Source organism: Polyodon spathula, chromosome 14 (genome assembly GCF_017654505.1).
Source record: "Polyodon spathula isolate WHYD16114869_AA chromosome 14, ASM1765450v1, whole genome shotgun sequence".
NCBI classification, from domain to species: domain Eukaryota; kingdom Metazoa; phylum Chordata; class Actinopteri; order Acipenseriformes; family Polyodontidae; genus Polyodon; species Polyodon spathula.
The window spans coordinates 24779928-24797185 of record NC_054547.1 but is presented as its reverse complement, the minus strand read 5'-3'; the positions used below and the strand labels follow the sequence as shown (position 1 = coordinate 24797185).

General features: G+C 43.8%; 1 protein-coding gene across 1 annotated transcript in view; it reads right to left on the bottom strand.

Annotated features, from left to right (window-relative positions):
* The window catches only part of aire (autoimmune regulator), a 31539-nt gene that overhangs the window by 3427 nt on the left and 10854 nt on the right, over positions 1-17258 (bottom strand). The window contains exons 3-12 of the mRNA XM_041269911.1: positions 15760-15934; positions 14905-15057; positions 13910-13981; positions 13137-13256; positions 12593-12732; positions 11831-11952; positions 10246-10327; positions 9618-9764; positions 8619-8764; positions 8435-8531 (exon numbers count right to left, since the gene is read on the bottom strand). Coding sequence (XP_041125845.1) covers positions 8435-8531; positions 8619-8764; positions 9618-9764; positions 10246-10327; positions 11831-11952; positions 12593-12732; positions 13137-13256; positions 13910-13981; positions 14905-15057; positions 15760-15934 — 1254 coding nt within the window. The remainder of the gene's footprint in view (positions 1-8434; positions 8532-8618; positions 8765-9617; positions 9765-10245; positions 10328-11830; positions 11953-12592; positions 12733-13136; positions 13257-13909; positions 13982-14904; positions 15058-15759; positions 15935-17258) is intronic.

Sequence of the window (17258 nt, the reverse complement as noted above, 5' to 3'; positions counted from 1 at the left end):
AGTTGTGGTGAGTAGGGGATGACATAGATAGAGGAAATCCCTCCCACCCTCAGTGGAGGACCCGTCCCGGCAGCTTGCCTGGTGGTACGGAGACCCGGCTACCCCAGAGGGACTGAAAGGTACCTGGAAAGGAAAAAGATCTAGACAGGCCCTGTCCGTAGAACTGACCTCCATCAGGCGTGAGCCCCGAAGTGAGGGACGGGCACCCGCTAGATGCCCTCGGGACCTGGAGGAAAATGAGAGGGTTAAGAGGAAGGTGTATAGATTAGAGCCTCGCTGAGGCTAAAACGCACGAGTTGCGAAAGAATAGGTGTGGCCGGGGGTCCCCTCTGACCTATGAGGAACCTGGGCGGTGGAGCCAGGCCCGGTCGGGGGAGTGAGACTCACTTCCCCTCCAACAATGGTCCCCCGGTTCCCCGCAGAACCGCACCCGTGGGAGAGAAAAGAACTGCATGCCGCACAAATAAACGTGAACTGGAAAACAAAGCGGACATGGAGAGGTTAGTAGGGACAGGCTATGGATCAGAGGCCGTCCGCGCTGTGGAGAGGAAACCCCCCCCAGCAAGAGGAAACCTCTTGTGGACCTGGCCGAGAGGGCACCCACACTCCGGGCATGCTAACCAAGGATTGTTGGGCAGCTGTAATGTCCAAAGAAGTCATCCTGATATAGGTCTCTACGGCAGAAGACCACCAACATCCTAGGGATTTAATTGTGTGTTGATTAACCCCTGCTCGTGCAGCTGAGGTGGCAGCTCCGATCCGGAATGAATGAGGAGAATAGGACTGGGAAGGAAATCCGGCTCTTGTCAGGAAGAAGGAGAGGTGGGAAGAAAACCAATGTCTAGAGATAATAGAATCTGAGTGGTCTGAGAACAGAGGATCTGAGGGAAGACAGCTCTTGATCGCAAGATACCTGGTTAAAGCAGAGCTGGGGCAGAGAGAGGAATGAATCTTTGACAGCTGGATGAAGTGACCTCTATGGAGTTGATCCACCTTGGACCTCAGCGGACGGATAAAGTGATCACCAGGAAGCTGGGATAGGTCAGAGCATCGCAAGCCAAGCGCTGGAATGCTGGATGGAGAAGGAAACGAGAATTCCAAACAACGAAGGAAGCCGAAGAAAGCATAGACGCAGCACCTCCATGTTGGGGTCATCCGATGGATTAAAGCAGCAGTTCCTGAGTGAGAAGATTAGAAGCCGAAGGAAGTCCAAGGATATTGGTAGCCTGGAAGGCACGGCTGCTGGGAGAGCTCTTTCCATGCCGCAGAGAGTCAGGCGGATAGCCGGGACGGACAGGGGCTGTGGAGCAGGGATGGACGAAAGATGGAACTGATGTTGAATGCCAGATAGGTAGGATCTGACAGATAAGGGGAGGAAGTTCAAGGAGACCCATAGGTAGGTAATGAATGCGAGGAAGTAGTCTAGGTTGCTGACTGAATAAGAGATCCGATTCTGGGTGCAAAATAGGAGGAATGTTGACCAGGCGGTGGAGTAGGCAGACTAGGTGGAAGGAGCTAAAGCCTCAGACATGAACTGTCGTGCGGAGCGGAGGAGACTGGAGAGAGTTCAGATGAACGTCAGGTCCTTGAAGGGGAGGACGAGAGTTCGCGTTGGGAACCAGGCTCCGGAACTTGAGGACCAATTGCTCCTTTAATGTGGCTAACGCCACTTCCAAGTACTGTTCCTCAGAGTAGCTATCCAGCATTCTTCCCTCACTGGGCCGACAGTGAAGACGTGTCTTGAGCCACTGCCAAAGCTTCTTGCATCAAGTATGACTGTTTCACGTTCAGCATATGTAGCTCTTGCAACCCAACGAGAGCAGTGGTCTATCACCACCATCACAGATAAGTGCAAATCCGGAGCCTAGCTTTCTGTTCTGCATGTCTGTTGGAGACCTAGGAACATGACTTTTTTTTTTTGAGGACGGAGGGGTGGATGCGGAAAACTGCAACGGCAGTTGATGTTCTTGCTAAAGTGACTTGGTGATGTGTTTTGAAGATGAGCAGCTAGAACTACATTCATTGAGTGTTCCAGTGTTGCAGCAAGGAGTACCACATCCTGATGTCTAGAGATAAGATGCCGAATATCCTATGTGTTGGGTAATACAGAATCGATCAGTGGTTTGCTACTGTCATGTCTGCTTGGAATGGAAAAGGTGAACTCACATTCAGAGATTTGGGTTTCACAACTCCAGTCATTCTTCTAATAGTGGAACTCCTTAACTCATAATCAAGACAGATCCAGTCTCGTACCACATCTCTCAACATGTATTAATGTTGTAGTATTTGAGAGGATGAGCGGATATACTAAATGGGAATTAACGTTAGCCTTGACTGTGGAAATGGCTGCCATGATCCGAGTATGGAGGAAAGCTGGAGGGTTGAAAGCTCTGGTGGAAGCTTTCTTGCTTCTGAAAGATATATATATATTTTTACAGTTGAGGCGAGAAAGAGAATGCGTGATATGAATGTTCTGCCTTGGAATAATGCAAATTGAGAAACTTAAGTGTCCGAAGGGAGATAACCAGTTGCATTTAGAGATTGAAAATACTTGAAAGTTGATAATGAGCTGACAAATGTACTCCAGGATTTGTCGAGTGGGAGGCTGGTTTCGGATTGACGGTGACCCGGGTCATTCCGAGGAAGGCACGATTAAGAGCAACTAAAATATTCGCTTTTAAGAGCTAAGCGCCGTGGCCTGCTGCTTTGATGGATTAATAGCGTCGGAAGCTGTAATGTAACAAAGCGAGAGTTAATCGAGGGGAATTAGGCCATTGAGACCGGAGGATCTGCCCACCGGGGCAAAAAGATCGATGAATAGGTGATTCCCGATTTTTTGTGGGTTATTTTTTTAATTGGAGAATCAGAGATTCTGTGTTTAGAGGAAGCAGATGGAAGGTTTTGCATACGAATCGGATGGAGAGAGAGAGAGGGTGAGTCTGTGACTGCGGGGCAGTGCAGAGCATATGAGCATTTGTTGCTGTAGGACAGTGCAAAGCGTAAGAGCATTTGTAACTGCAGGGCAGTGCAGAGCATATGAGCATTTGTAACTGCAGGACAGAGCAGAGCATATGAGCATTTGTAACTGCAGGGCAGTGCAGAGAATATCAGCATATGTGACCGGGGGCAGTGCAGAGAATATCAGCATATGTGACTGGGGGCAGTGCAGAGCATATGAGCATTTGTTGCTGTGGGGCAGTGCAGAGCGTATGAGCATTTGTTGCTGCAGGGCAGTGCAGAGCATATGAGCATTTGTTGCTGCTGGATGGAGTTAATCTGTGTGACCGGGGGGCGTGTGTAGAACTGACTATCTTCTATTACTTGCACTCGAATCAACTGAGTGCGTCACGTTGGATGACGGCTGCTGATTGGAGCCTGAAGCAGTTGCAGTAACTCGGTTGTACTGTGGAATGGATAGATGAGGGCGGGACCAGGACTACCTGGGCTGAGGCAAGCAAGGAGCCACTGAAAGAGAAAATGTAATGAAGGAGAGGTGAAGATTGACACGAGGCTGAAGGAGGAATTGCAAAAGGTGCTGGAGCTTTCTATGCCATTTAATCAAGGATTATTGCTGACAAGGCGTGGCTGGAGCTGCTAAGCGAGCAGGGGAGGAAGTAAAATTCGGCTTTGCTGGGGTAAAATCAAAATATGAACATATGTTTAGCTCAGGAAAACTGGCAGTGTACAGGATGGGTAGGTTCACCAAAATAGCATTGTGAAGCCTGTTCCAAAAAATTTAACTTGACAAAAAAGTCGTTTGTTACAAGCAGTTTAACTTAGAACTGTACTTGAAAAATGTTCCTTTTCAGACAATAAAATGAGCTTGGAAAATAGCTTTGTGAATCTAGCTTTGAGAATCTAGCCATCCATGTTGCATAAACATGAAAAGTAGAAAATATGGTGGCTGGACTTGATTTTTGACTACAGGTGTTAGCTGTGGCCATTGAGAAGGCTGATGCCCAGTTGCAGGTCAGAATGTTAGCTGTGGAGACCGGAAGTGCTGAGCCAGAGACGACGGCCATGTTTGGAGTGGTGATGCAAAAGCAACCGGTTTGTCCATATCGTCCAACCGCGATGAGGTGAATGAAGGAGTTCATGTCATGTCGTATAAATATTGTTATGAAGCATAGGGATGAGTTCGGGTAGGTCTCCTGGTTGCTGCGCTGCTGCTGTGGAGAGAACTGCCGCTTGTCTTGATTGTGCGAGCGAATTTGCTGGGTAGAGGTTTGTATTAAGTAGTTGGTCCATCGGAGAAATGAAGATATTTTGAGGAAAATCCGACGTGGAGGTTCCTGCAGCGTATCAACACAAAACGAAAGACAAGAGCAGGAAATAGTGCACAACTTAAATAGGGAAGAAAGAGAGATTGACAGATGGTACAGCCAGAGGGGATCCCGGCGCTGCACAAACCCTGCCCAGAAACCGAGGAGAGCACAATGCCAAAGAGAGATTGACAGATGGTACAGCCAGAGGGGATCCCGGCGCTGCACAAACCCTGCCCAGAAACCGAGGAGAGCACAATGCCAATTATTGAGAGCAGCTGGAGGGACAGCTGTCGAGTCATCCCTGCCGGAAAGTGGATATACCGAAAATGCGTCTGCTTCCCTTCCCCCAGCCAAATATGATCAGAAAGGACAGGACAGCGTGGTTTTGGGTTAACTGGCTAAGAAAGAGAGAGAGGCAAGCAGATGAGGGCTTTTACGGCGTTCCCCAAACTGCACCATAAGGCTACATTTGAGCACCTGTGAATGCTCCTGCATATAATTGCGGTGGTAACCCTGTGGTCCCAATTACTGTTGCAGGTATGCAGGCCACAGACAACAGTTGAACAAATAAAAAATACCATCTTCTGTTTCCTATGTCAGTGAATATCCCCACCCTTCCACATGGCAACATTAGCAAATTATGACAATATGTACACTACCGGTCAGAAGTTTTAGAACACCTCCATTTTTATGGAAATTTACTCAGTTTAAAGTCTCAATGTACTCTGAAATTAAAGCATAGAACAAATAATTAATTGGAGATAAAAAATAAATCATGGAATCATTTTGTTTAACAAAATTTAATCTAAATTTTTTACTCAAAGTAGCCACCTTATGCAGCTATAACAGCCGAACACACTTGTGGCATTCTTTCTACAATGGAAATCAAATATTGTCCGGAAAGTTCTTCCCAACACTGTTGCAGAAGTTCCCACAAATGTGTTGCACTTGTAGGTTGCTTCGCTTTCACCCTTCTGTCCAGTTCATCCCAAACCAGCTCGATGGGGTTTAAGTCTGGAGACTGTGCTGGCCATTCCATGATTTGAAGCCAACCGTCTTGTTCTTTTCTTCTAAGGTAGTTCTGACATAGCCTGGAGGTATGTTTTGGGTCATTATCTTGCTGTAGGATGAACCCCTGACCAACTAGGCATATACCAGAGGGTATTGCATCGCACTGCAAAATGCTGTCGTAGCCGTTTTGGTTCAGGGTGCCACTCACTCTGTGCAAGTTGCCGACTCTGGATCCAGCAAAAGAGCCCCTGACCATCGCGCTTCCTCCTCCATGTTTGACAGTTGGTGTCACACACCGAGGAACCATCCTTTCGCCTACTCAACGGCATACAAAAACCCTGCAGGATGAACCGATGATTTCAAATTTTGATCATAGGTCCATAAGAAATTCTTCCAGTCTTCAGTAGTCCACTGGCGGTGCTTTATGGCCCAGGCAAGCCTCTTTTTCTTATTTTGCCATCTTAGCAATGGCTTTCTTACTGCCACTCGACCTGTCAAACCTGCAGCTCAAAGTCTTCTCTTCACAGTTGAAACTGAGACTTGCTTACTTCGAGCAGTGTTAAGCTGTGCTTGAACCTGTTGTCCTGTGAGCCCCCTATCACGCAAGCTGTTGACTCTCAGAAACTTGTCTTCTCATTCTGTTGTGGCTTTGGGTCTGATAGACCTCTTCCTGTCAGAGTTTCCTCCAGTTTCCAAGTGCCTTTTGATGGTGTAGGAAATTGTATTCACTGACACCTTGGCTTTCTTTGCAATTTCTCTAAAGGAAAGACCTACACTTTTAAGGGTTATAATGGTCTGTCTGTTTTGTTAATTGCCTTTTTCTCGCCATTATGATAGCAATATAACACTTCCTGCAGTACAACACTGTCCAAATAATGCTTAAGAGGGTGTAGTAACACAGTCTGGTCCAACACTGCTTTTATACTGACAGAGGGTTTGTAAGTGTCACAAAGACGGCCGAAGTGGGAGACGTCAGAAACAAGAAAAAGGAATGAACACAACAGACAGGACGGATGAAATGAAATGATGATGGCGCTTGCTTGCGCTGGTTTACTGAAAAATAAAAGGGTTGAACAAACAGAAACAGGACACGGCACTCTACACCAAAACTAATAGACATAAACAAAACGAACTACACAGACAAAACACGGTGAGTTTTTAAATAAACAAGTATTGTGCTGGTCCCACCAGCACGCAATAGCAATTGTTATTAAATTTTGTATCCTCCTCTCTCTCCCGTTCTCCACTCACCAAACACCCAACCCCGAGTGGGTGAAAACAAGCTGTTTTTATGCAGCTGTACCAAGACTCGATTGCTAATCAATCATTCAATTGGAGTCTCGGTACAACTGCACGTGAATTAATAAAGTGCAATTCCCCGTGCTCACATATTATTACTTTTTACTTGCACGTGAAGTGCTGTGCAATCCTTGTGCCTAAATACAAATATACATTTTAAACACTCGTGTTACACAAACCCGTTTATATCCCGTGTACCAATGACTATTGTAAGATAGCAGGGAGGGGGTTAAAATTCCTCCCTGCTAAAACCATGTGAAAATGCACTGTGGGTGAACTGGGCTAAGGGTTTGAATTGTTTTAATTGTTTAGTTATCCCCTGCACCTGTTGGTAATTGCAAATTAGACCCAGGTGCAGGGTATTTAAGAGAGGCAGCCAGTTTGCTCATGGCTGCTGAGTGAAGAGCCAGACTGCGTGTGTATCCAGTCATATTGAAGAGAGTGCTGAGAGAAGTCCGTGTGAGTTTGTATTCGCTGTTTGTGTCAGGTAAACTGCTTAGCCGTCCTGAGTGCTTAGTTAGGTTCCCGTTAATGTTAGAGCTCCAAGAGCGAGCTAGGTGTTTGTTTCTGTTTTGTTTGTTTTTATTTGTGTTTATTAAAAATAGCGCGTAAGCGCTTCAAAATCCATTTCCGTGTCCTGGGTCTGCTTTTAAAGGGGCAACGAACCGTTAGTGGCGCAATCTTTCACACTATATAACAACATATAACAGATAATATACACAAGAGCAGGCACTTTGTCACAGTAAGTAAGCAACAAAAGTTGGGACACCTGTAGGAATTGTTAGCATCAACTTTCAAGGCTTAATTTACTTCCATTGCTGCAGAACAGCTGTAAGTTGTTAACCCATTACTTGTTCCCTGAAAAAGGCCTTTTTGTATAACTCTGAAATGTACTTTATTTTTCAGTTTTTGGTAACCTAAACTTTTTTTTTTAACCTCTGGCATTTTACCGCTTACCTTTGTACCATTTCAGGTTATTCACTGGACTTGAACTGCTTAAATTTCAATAAAAACTGAAAAAATGGGGGTGTTCTAAAACTTTTGACTGGTAGTGTAATTGTTATGGAAAATGCTATTGACGAATGCTATATTGACGAATTGCCAAACAAATGGACCAATTCATGAATTGACAAACAAACTGACAAACAAATTGACAAATTAATGGCTGGATAGTTTTAAATCTCTTTTAATCTGTTAAAGTTTGATTAATCAAATCAGAGTTAAATTAAATATAATAATGTAAACACAAAATACACAGATCATAATGAGGTTATGGAATGGCTTATAAAGACAAGTTTTTTTTTTTTCATTCTCAATTGTTGGGTGACTTTAAGAATTGATTTGACAAAGTATTGGGGTTAACCTGCTACTAGGAACTTAGGGTTAAAACCCCTTCCCTAGAATTCTCGTGGGAATGTGGCGCCTTAATAAGGTCATTTATTAATAGGTAATTAAGGCTTCAGCCACAAATGTAAAAGACCCACTCTTGTCTCAGAAGGTGGAGAGTGTCAAAGGAGAGATGTGAGTTTTTGAAAAAAGTTTTTGCCCCGTCCTTCTTTGTTTTGTGTTGCTTCTTACTGGTCCGTGACATCACCGCACCTACGCACTGCAGCCACTTTGCCACATGGGCTGAATGGCATCCTCTTCTTCGGATAGCTTTTTAAACGCAACAAACTAGCGCCTGCATGAAATACCTCAAAATCAGATTTAAAATGATGGATGTATTTACTTAAACAACTGTGTTTATCCTTATTATAATGCAAACATTCATGTATTTTAGTGAATGGTTCGTATAATAAAGTATATCACATTCCCTTGCATGGTATAACAATAGACAGGCACATAAGAGACAGACATACCTGGGCCCCCCCAGTAGTGGTGGACAGCTGTCTGCTGTCTGTCTCTGAGCCGTTCCACCAGTTCCGACTGCAGGACTTGCACCTCAGCTTCTCGATGCTAAGACAGAGAGGGAGAGGAGAGCAGTTAGTGTCTGGAGCCTGCAGCCTGAAGTGTAAGCATTACTGCTGTACAGGGAATACAAACCTGGCTCCGTCTGCAGTGCTGGTGGAAGGGAAGTAGCAGCGGATGTGGAAGTGCTGGAGGCACTGAGAGCAGCGGCTGAGCTCTCCTCCCTGTCTGCACACCCCACACCTCTCCCCAGGACCCCCAAACTCAGGGGTGCTCCACTGCTGTGAGGGACACAGACAGCCAAATTGTAATGTACTTTTGTGTTATCACCATGCTTTTCTTATTTGTCATGAGAACGGATTAGTATGTAGGTGTAATCTTTGGTATACCAGTTAGGATTACAATCGTTGCTCTTTTGTAAAAGAATAGGACCCCAAAATCTGAACTAATGTATCACTCAACAAGACGTTTTCAAAGTGCTATATCTTTATCTGCCATATCACAAAGGTGCAGCAAGAATCTTTATGCCAAGCTCCAGCGCCATTTACTGATCTGGTAATACAATTTAGGTCTTCTCTATGTTACACATCTCTATGGATGGCAACAAAAACTGTCGAGCAACTTCTGAACTCAGGACAAAGCACTTTAATATTGTGATTGAGTAATCACAATAAGAACAGTTTATAAAAAGTACAGTAGTAAAACTATGAAAATGTAATTGAAGCATCTCACTGTTTAGACAATTATAATTACAATTACAATTACAGCAGAATTGTTTGCTGAAATTACAAATACGAGTACAACTCTGTTCAATTACAGTTACAATTATAATAAAAAGTAACAAACACCTACACACATTAGCATGTTTCCTCTATTTATTCTAAATAACCAAGCAATAAATCATAGGTACAAATACAGAAACTTTTTTTTTCAAAGAAAGAGGGCCACTAAACATGATTGAAAACACTAGAATGATGATTGTATGACAAATAAATGAAATGTAATTGGTCAATTATATGGTATAATTACCATTACAAAGGGTGAAAAGGGTTCAACTACAATTACACAATGAAACTATAATTGACCCCAGCCTCTCTTCCCATAGCTGCTGTGTGGAAAGCTCCAGTCAGTTACCTGGGCAGCTGCCCCTGTGGTCTGGCTGGTCTTGGTTGCCGTGACACTGGACAGGGAGGTGGAGGTGAGAGAGGAGAAGAAGGAGATATCCACAGTAGAGCTGGCACTCTCTGTCACTCCAGCACCCTTCGGAACAGATAGTGGGTTCTGACAACCAGAGGCAAATTGGGAACTCCAATAAGGGGAGAAGCTGATACTTAAAGGGGTTCAACATAATGAAGTAATTCCATAAATCATAATTAATGCATTTCCATGTAGGCCTCACACATGCAGTTTTGAAAGAAACTCGTGTTATAGCAAATATGTAATCTAATTAATCCAATTATATCATTAATCCCCTCTATATCACTTGACACCTTGACCAATCAGGCTGAAAACATAAAATGTGAGTAAAAAGCTCAGTCACCCATAGAATGTTTATTTTGATTTTCCTTAACTGGTGGCTGCTGCAGCACGATTCAATATACTATACAAGACATGAATGTTATTGTTTAAAAATATGTGAATTACTAATTGAACAACGGGGCCCATATCTACTGCAAAATCTCTGTCTAGTGTAAAGCATAACATGTGGTAAAAATAGGATAGAAAACAGAGATAGCACAAGCTGGGGTCAATAAAGACCTACCGGGCCTGGAGTAAAGGTCCTGTCTGTGGCCTGTGGGCTCTCCACTCTCTTCACACTGCAGGACTGGCAGCGCCACGTCCCACTGAAACAACAACATCAAATGGGTAGGACAGAGATTTTCATAGTCCATACAGCAGGATAGTCTAATAAGCAAATATTGGGGCACCAGCAGTACTGAAACAACTAGGTCAGTCAGACATGCCAGAAAGCAATGCTCCCCTTCCTTTAAGATGAAGCACTCAGTATTTAAACCCTTTTGAACTATTTAAGAAGGTTGTTATGATTTTGTCAGTTGTGTGCCAGAGGGAGTGTACTGTCAGACATGGCAAACTGACGTAATTTACAACCTGTATCAAAAACAACTATATACTTTATAAATGTGTTTCTCCTTAGAAATTGCTACCTTTGCTTTTATATTAGCAAGCAGCAAAATCTGATCATTGACACTTTCAATGACTGCAGTGCAGAAGGTTGATGCCTTCAGCCTTGACGTCAATAGGTAGTTAGCAGGTAGCAATATGGTCAAGGCTAGTTCCCATAAGAAGAAAGGACCTATGGGAAGAATGATTGAATACATTTTCTTATATTTGGGAATCTTTTTTAATTATTTGGCTTGTCGTAAATGCCTCTAAGTGGGCCAGAGATAAAATCGATGTTGTCTCGGAATTGGTATGAAATGACGGTACAAGATTGGTCCATATCAGACTAATAGTGGGAAAATCCAATTGTACCCAATTGTGGATACTTTAAAGATGTTAACTAATCCGCTTTATCAAAACTAAGACTGACAATTTTTGGTGCTACAAAACTTATCAAAACCAAAAAGTTGAAGGCACCTAAATAATTGTAGAAAATCCATTCTGTTTTCTTTCTTCAAAAATTGTCGATCGCCTTATTGTAAACACTCTCCTTTGAGTAACCAAACATCATGAATCAAAGAAACTGCAAAATGATACCGGAAGCCATAACAGCAGCACAGTGCTTTATTTAAATTTAGAATGTAATTCTTTTCAGTTTTTGTATATGAAAAACTACCAAGTACTATGTAACTCAATTTGTTAATGTAAAATTATTCAGCAGGTTTCATTCAAATTTATGAAGCAAAATTAGTTAATTCTATAGGGTGATGCAAAACGTTGGGTCATAACTGTAGAAATCAGAAATCACTTCAAAAGGTGCAAGTCAACCTTACACCTCACATGAACACGCTTCTAGTATCATCTTGACAGAAAATAGCGTCAGAGGGAATGAGTGGGTTCAATAGTTGGATCTTCAAAGAATATATCGCGCAGCAGCCTGACCAAACTAAAAAAAGATCTCCGTAAACCGTAAACTATGCCTGAGAAGTAACCATTTGTATCTGTAACTAGTTACATTTATTACAAAGAAATAAATTACTGTAACTAGTTGCAGTTTTCTTCAAGTAACTTGCAACTGTAAGAGATTAGTTATGAAGTAACTTCCCCAACACTTGATATAATCCAGTACTGCCTTCCAGTAAACCCCTATTTGTTGAGCATTTTCCAACCCAGGACTTCAGCGCTGGACTGTAATAATCAGTGTTCCCTGAGTACCCCCTACCCACCTGGGGATGACTGTAAGCGGAGGCACCAGACAGTACAGGTGGAAAGCTTTGGGACAGCCGTCACAGCAGATGAGCTCCCCCCCGTCCTTACAAACAGCACATTCATCATCGTTCTTCAGGACCTGCAACACCAAACACAGGGTCTGGCATCTCAGCAATGATACTTAGAACTGATACTTATCAATGTTGCACTGCCATACAGGATAACCGAACATAGCTGTGGATCTGCTGGCAAAGTATTGATTCAATTAACCCCTTTGTTTCTTTCTGAAGTCATGCATGGATTCTATCCAGAGAAAGAATATTAAGTAAACAAGGTTTGCATAGTGGATGATGTTGGGGAGAGAACTATTGGGCTTCAATACCCAGTTCTGCTAAGGAGCAAAAACATGAGCAAACAGGAGACAGCGGATAGCATCGTTCCCTGAAGTCGTGAATAAAGGCGCTCATTCCATTTGGGCAAAAGCTTATATGGCACTTAGCAAAAAACCCTCCTAGGCTATTTTAGTTTGAGATGTTGTTTAGATACTATTTAAGTTGCATAAAGTGTCAGAAGATTGACAGTTCATGTCTTTATATTTTTGTTTTACTTCCATGAGCTACAAAGTATCTTGCAGGTGACAAATTGTACACAGCATCTTACTGCTAAAGACGTTTGTGGGAACAAGTCTGTCTAGGTAAGAGCATGACAAAGTGTCTACACAACTTCAAACAAGGATAAAGGAGAGTAGACTTGTTTAGCTGCTTTCCTTGCAGACTTACCTCAGTTGTCCTGGCAGATGGCACCCCCTTTTGGCGAATATGTGACTTTGCAGTCTTGGTCTGTTTCCTCCCAGTCAGGTCCTCAAACTTGCTTGGGGAGTAAAACTCGCTGCCAACTTGAATGCACTTCTTGGAGCTCCCTTTAGAGCAAAGCCTGGTTAGTGGCAACTACTAAAACAAGTACACTGAAGGTTCAATAACCTGTTATCTGGAACTGAACTTCAACTAGAACTGTAACATGTGTTATGTTAAAGGTTGTTCGGTCCAGGCACTCCCAAAAAATTAGCAGTCAATATTAGAGCATCAGAACCCAGAACCCTCAGAATGATGGCAAACACCACAAAACAGTAAGGGAAATGTAGAAAAAAAATGCAAATGTGAAATTAGTTAGGAAGTTTAGTTGTATGTCCCTGTGCAGTACCTGCCTTACAGACAGACAGACAGAGGGCTGCGGTCTCCAATGCTGCCAGCCCCACGCTGCTCTGCTGTTATCTGGTACAGTAGGGAGGAAAGCAGCCTGACTGTGAGACAGCTCTCTGCTCACCTGACTCAAAGACCTGCTTAATGAGGATGCCCTCAACGGCCCCACGGGTCCCTGGCAGCTCGCTGGATGACAGGGTGACAGCTCTCTGCACGGAGGTGGAGGTGGCAACAGCCTGGATCCCTGCAGAGAAGAGTCTTTACTCAGTAACCCAGCGATGGCCAATGTTTTTCTTCACCTCTTGGTCTTTGTTTCCGACCCTGTACTAAATTATTTCATTGAACCAATTAAATCTCCATCCAGACCTTGAAGCAGTTAATGATCTCGTTTTACCTGTTAAACCTGGAGTGGAATGGCTCTTCAGGACCGTGACTGGACACCCTTGTAGTAAGTCATCAGAAGCACTGGTGGCTGTGTGGCAGGTGGACCCTGTCATATTCTTACTATTTTTTCTTGTAGTTTAGCTGGAATGGGGTCCAAATTCCCTCTCGCCGCATGTAAATTGGTTCCTGGCTTCCTCCATTTTAGCCATTTGAGAGTGTGGTACTACTCTAGGTTTAAGAAATCTCTGTTTGCAAGCCATCTTTAAACTGTATTGCACCTGGAGGGTGAAATTATCCCCACCCCTTAACTAGCTTATTTTCTGTCAATATCCTGCTTCTCCTGTTGACTGACTTGCTTCAACTAGTAACATGCTTTGACCCAGAAGACAGGAGTGTGGTGAAATCACAAAGGAAGTAAAGCAGTAACAGACTTCCCGGAAGGCAAGGCAAACAAACTGGAAACTTTCTTTAACCTAGTGTAGCATCTCATACATGCCTGCTATCTGTATATACCATTTCCTACTGGCATTCGAGACACCTCCGGGCCATCAGCTTTCCGTATAGATTTTGCCTTCACCAGGGTTCCTGTAAAATGATAACAAAGATTTATTTAACTCATGGTATCTGCTGTGCTTATTATGCTGATGCTTGTAACACTTTTGTAGTTGCTGCATTTCTTTCAGCAGCATAATAAATGTTTAGAGTACAGGAATGGCCTGTGCTACAACGGTCAAATGTTTTCGGAATATGCATAATATATAAACAAAGACACGTATAATGTACTTGATAGATCTCTTCTAATAGTACACATATATAAGACACAGATCTCTTCTAATAGTACAAAGACCTATTTTTGTTGTTGCATCCTTTTCAGTGCAAAATCATGAGGCTCACTGTTTTAACATGACTTGCAGGAAAGGGGTACTGTAACATGCAGTGTTGTGTGATATGGATCCTGACCCCTGTCGTTAGGTTAAAAGCTCTATAAACACAACTGCAGAAGAGTATGGCTCTTTTGCATTGTGCGTCATGGCCAATTCACGGCCAGTCTCTGCCCTTAAAGACCCCCTGACACTTTCACAACCATTCAGTTTCAAATCATCACAGCACCAAAGAGACATTATGGCCCTGGAGAGAGTCCAAAGAAGAGCCACCAGGGCTTAAAAGACTGAGCTACAAAAAGGCTATGGAATGGGCTCCATAGTTATGTTTTAAGTTTTAATACCTTTAGTTCATGCAAACTTCTGTTATCTTGGTTCAGATTTTGTTTTGTTTATAAATCATGGCTTATAATATCCATAATATTTCAATAAGACTGACAGCTGCAAAGGATTGTGATGGTCAAAAGCTTCAATCAACACTACCTATACCTCTATTAGTTACAGAAATACCATAAAGATGTTACTTATAGTCCAAAGACACCAGTAACACTAAAGGAGGGTCCAGGTTATGGTTGAACAGGATTCATACTTTAATACTTTTCATGACCCCTTCCTCAAAACACAGACCTGGATTGGTGGTATTCTTGGATTGGCTGCTGGGCAGGGCTGGCTCCACCTCTTCCGGGGGTCTCCTCTTTGCTGGGGGGGCTCGAGGTAGCTGGGGGGGGTTGGGGCTCCTCTGGGTCTTCCGGCTTCGCTTCAGGCTGCTCATGCTCAAATCTGTCAGAGAAACACCAGGAGGGATACAGTACATTTATCCCAATGTTACAGATAAGAGGGGACTTGAGCCCAGTGGGGGAAATTGTTCAACTAGGGTCAAATTAAAAGTAATAATAAATTTAAGTAGATCATAAAATGTCTGATTTTAGTGTTAGAATCATAACAGAATTTTGAAGACAAGACACCAATGAAGGCACTAGCAAAAATATTTTTCTACTTGAACTACTGTGATGAAATGTACTAAGAAAGTTATTGAAAGTATCATAATTTGGTGGTGTCTGTCTGTCTAACTATCATGAAACTTGCTATGAACATTCTGTATATAGAGGCTGGTTGTCTATTTGCATATGTCTAGAAAACCATGTATCCAACAAGCATGCCAGTGACATTAATAACCCTGCTATTGGAGAGCATTTTTGGTGATGTGATGTAATTTTTATTGTTGCTTTAATCTTCTTTTTTTTGTTTAAGTAGACTATTTTAGGTGCTTTGGGGTGCTTTAATTAGATCATTTTTAGGACACTGGAAACTCTCTATGTATCCACAAGCATTTTGTGATGGAACACCTGTCCCCTAGGAACTGAGCTGAGATCCCTAGACACCATGCTTCCCAATTCTCTCGTTGTAATCCCTTCAAAAGCCCCTCTCCAGTGCAGCTAACCAGGCCCAGGATCAATAACCAGGTCCCTTGGTCTGCACTACCTTTGGGGAAGCTGGCTTGGATGCTCTGCAGTTTGGGGTATCGCTCCAGGTTGTACTCCTTAAACAAGGTCCTCCAGAAGTCCTGGATGGTGGGGAATTCCTTTCCCAGTAGCCATGTGAGCACCGAGTAGATGGCTTTGTGGATCCCCTCCCGCTTCTTATAATCCAAAGTCTCCTAGAAAACATGGCAGACAGACAGGAAATAGCTAGCAGCATATTTGTCAGATTCTGAAAGGAGGATAAGAAAATGTGCCTTAGTCACAGCAATGGTATCCCGATCTGCAAGTGGAACTGAAGATTGGTGAATAATGTGGCAATGTGTCACAAAGACGGCCGGAGTGGGTGGCGTCAGACCCGAGCCAGGAAATGAACAACAAAAGAGGTGGAGTTTGGTGGAGCTGAGCAAATGCTTTCGCTCAGCATTTAATAAATAAACAGAACAGATAATAAAAAGGTTGTAACAAACAAAAATACAAGACCCGGCACATTCACCAAAACAAAAGAGAAAAACAAAACGGACTATACTGACAAAACACGGTGAGCAGATATTTTAACTAACGATTATTATTACAATTATTACCTCTGCCTCCAATCCCGTTCTCCACTCACCGAACACACAACAACCCAGAGTATGTGAAAACATGTTGCTTTTATGCAGCTGTACCGAGACTCAACTGCTAATCAATCATTCAGTTGGAGTCGCGGTACAACTGCACGTGAATTAATAAAGTTCCCCATACTCACATATTATTACTTTTTACTTGCACGTGAAGTGCTGTGCAATCCTCGTGCCTAAATACAAATATACATTTTAAACACTTGTGTTACACAGACCCATTTATATCCTGTGTACCGATGACTATACACCAACATTAAAACACCACACGCAACATATACAGAAAATACACACAGGGGCAGGCACTTTGTCACATATGCCCCCCACCCATGGCCTCAATGGCCACCTCCCCCCTTAAAAGCCCAAAAGTCCAGCACAAAGTCCTGGGCCAGGACCGGAGGCTTCAAGCGATGCTGAGCGGCAGGCAACCCCAGGCAGTGCGGAGCGGCTGGCAACCCCAGGCAGTGCGGAGCGGCTGGCAACCCCAGGCAGTGCGGAGCGGCGGGCAACGCCAGGCGATGCAGTTCCAGCGACCCCGGGCGAAGCGGAGCGGCTGGCATCCTTGGGCGAAGTGAGGCAGGCATCCTTGGGCGAAGCGAGGAAGGGAGTCAGGACAAGCTGGGGTGCGGGTGTTGGCCACTGTGGCAGTGGCTGCGGCGGTGCTGGCCCTCTTTGTAGCCGCTGCGGCCAGGCTGTTTTCCGCAGTGCTCCCCTCAGCAGACTATGTAGTGATTGCTAAGGAATGCCAGCATCAAGTCCTGGTACTATTTCTTGTGCAGGGAGAGGCAGCTCCTGCTCCTCTCCCCCTGATGGTGATGGAGGCAGAGGTAGCTCCAGCTCCTCTCCTCGTGAGGGTGGGGGAAGTGCTACCAGCAGGCATTCA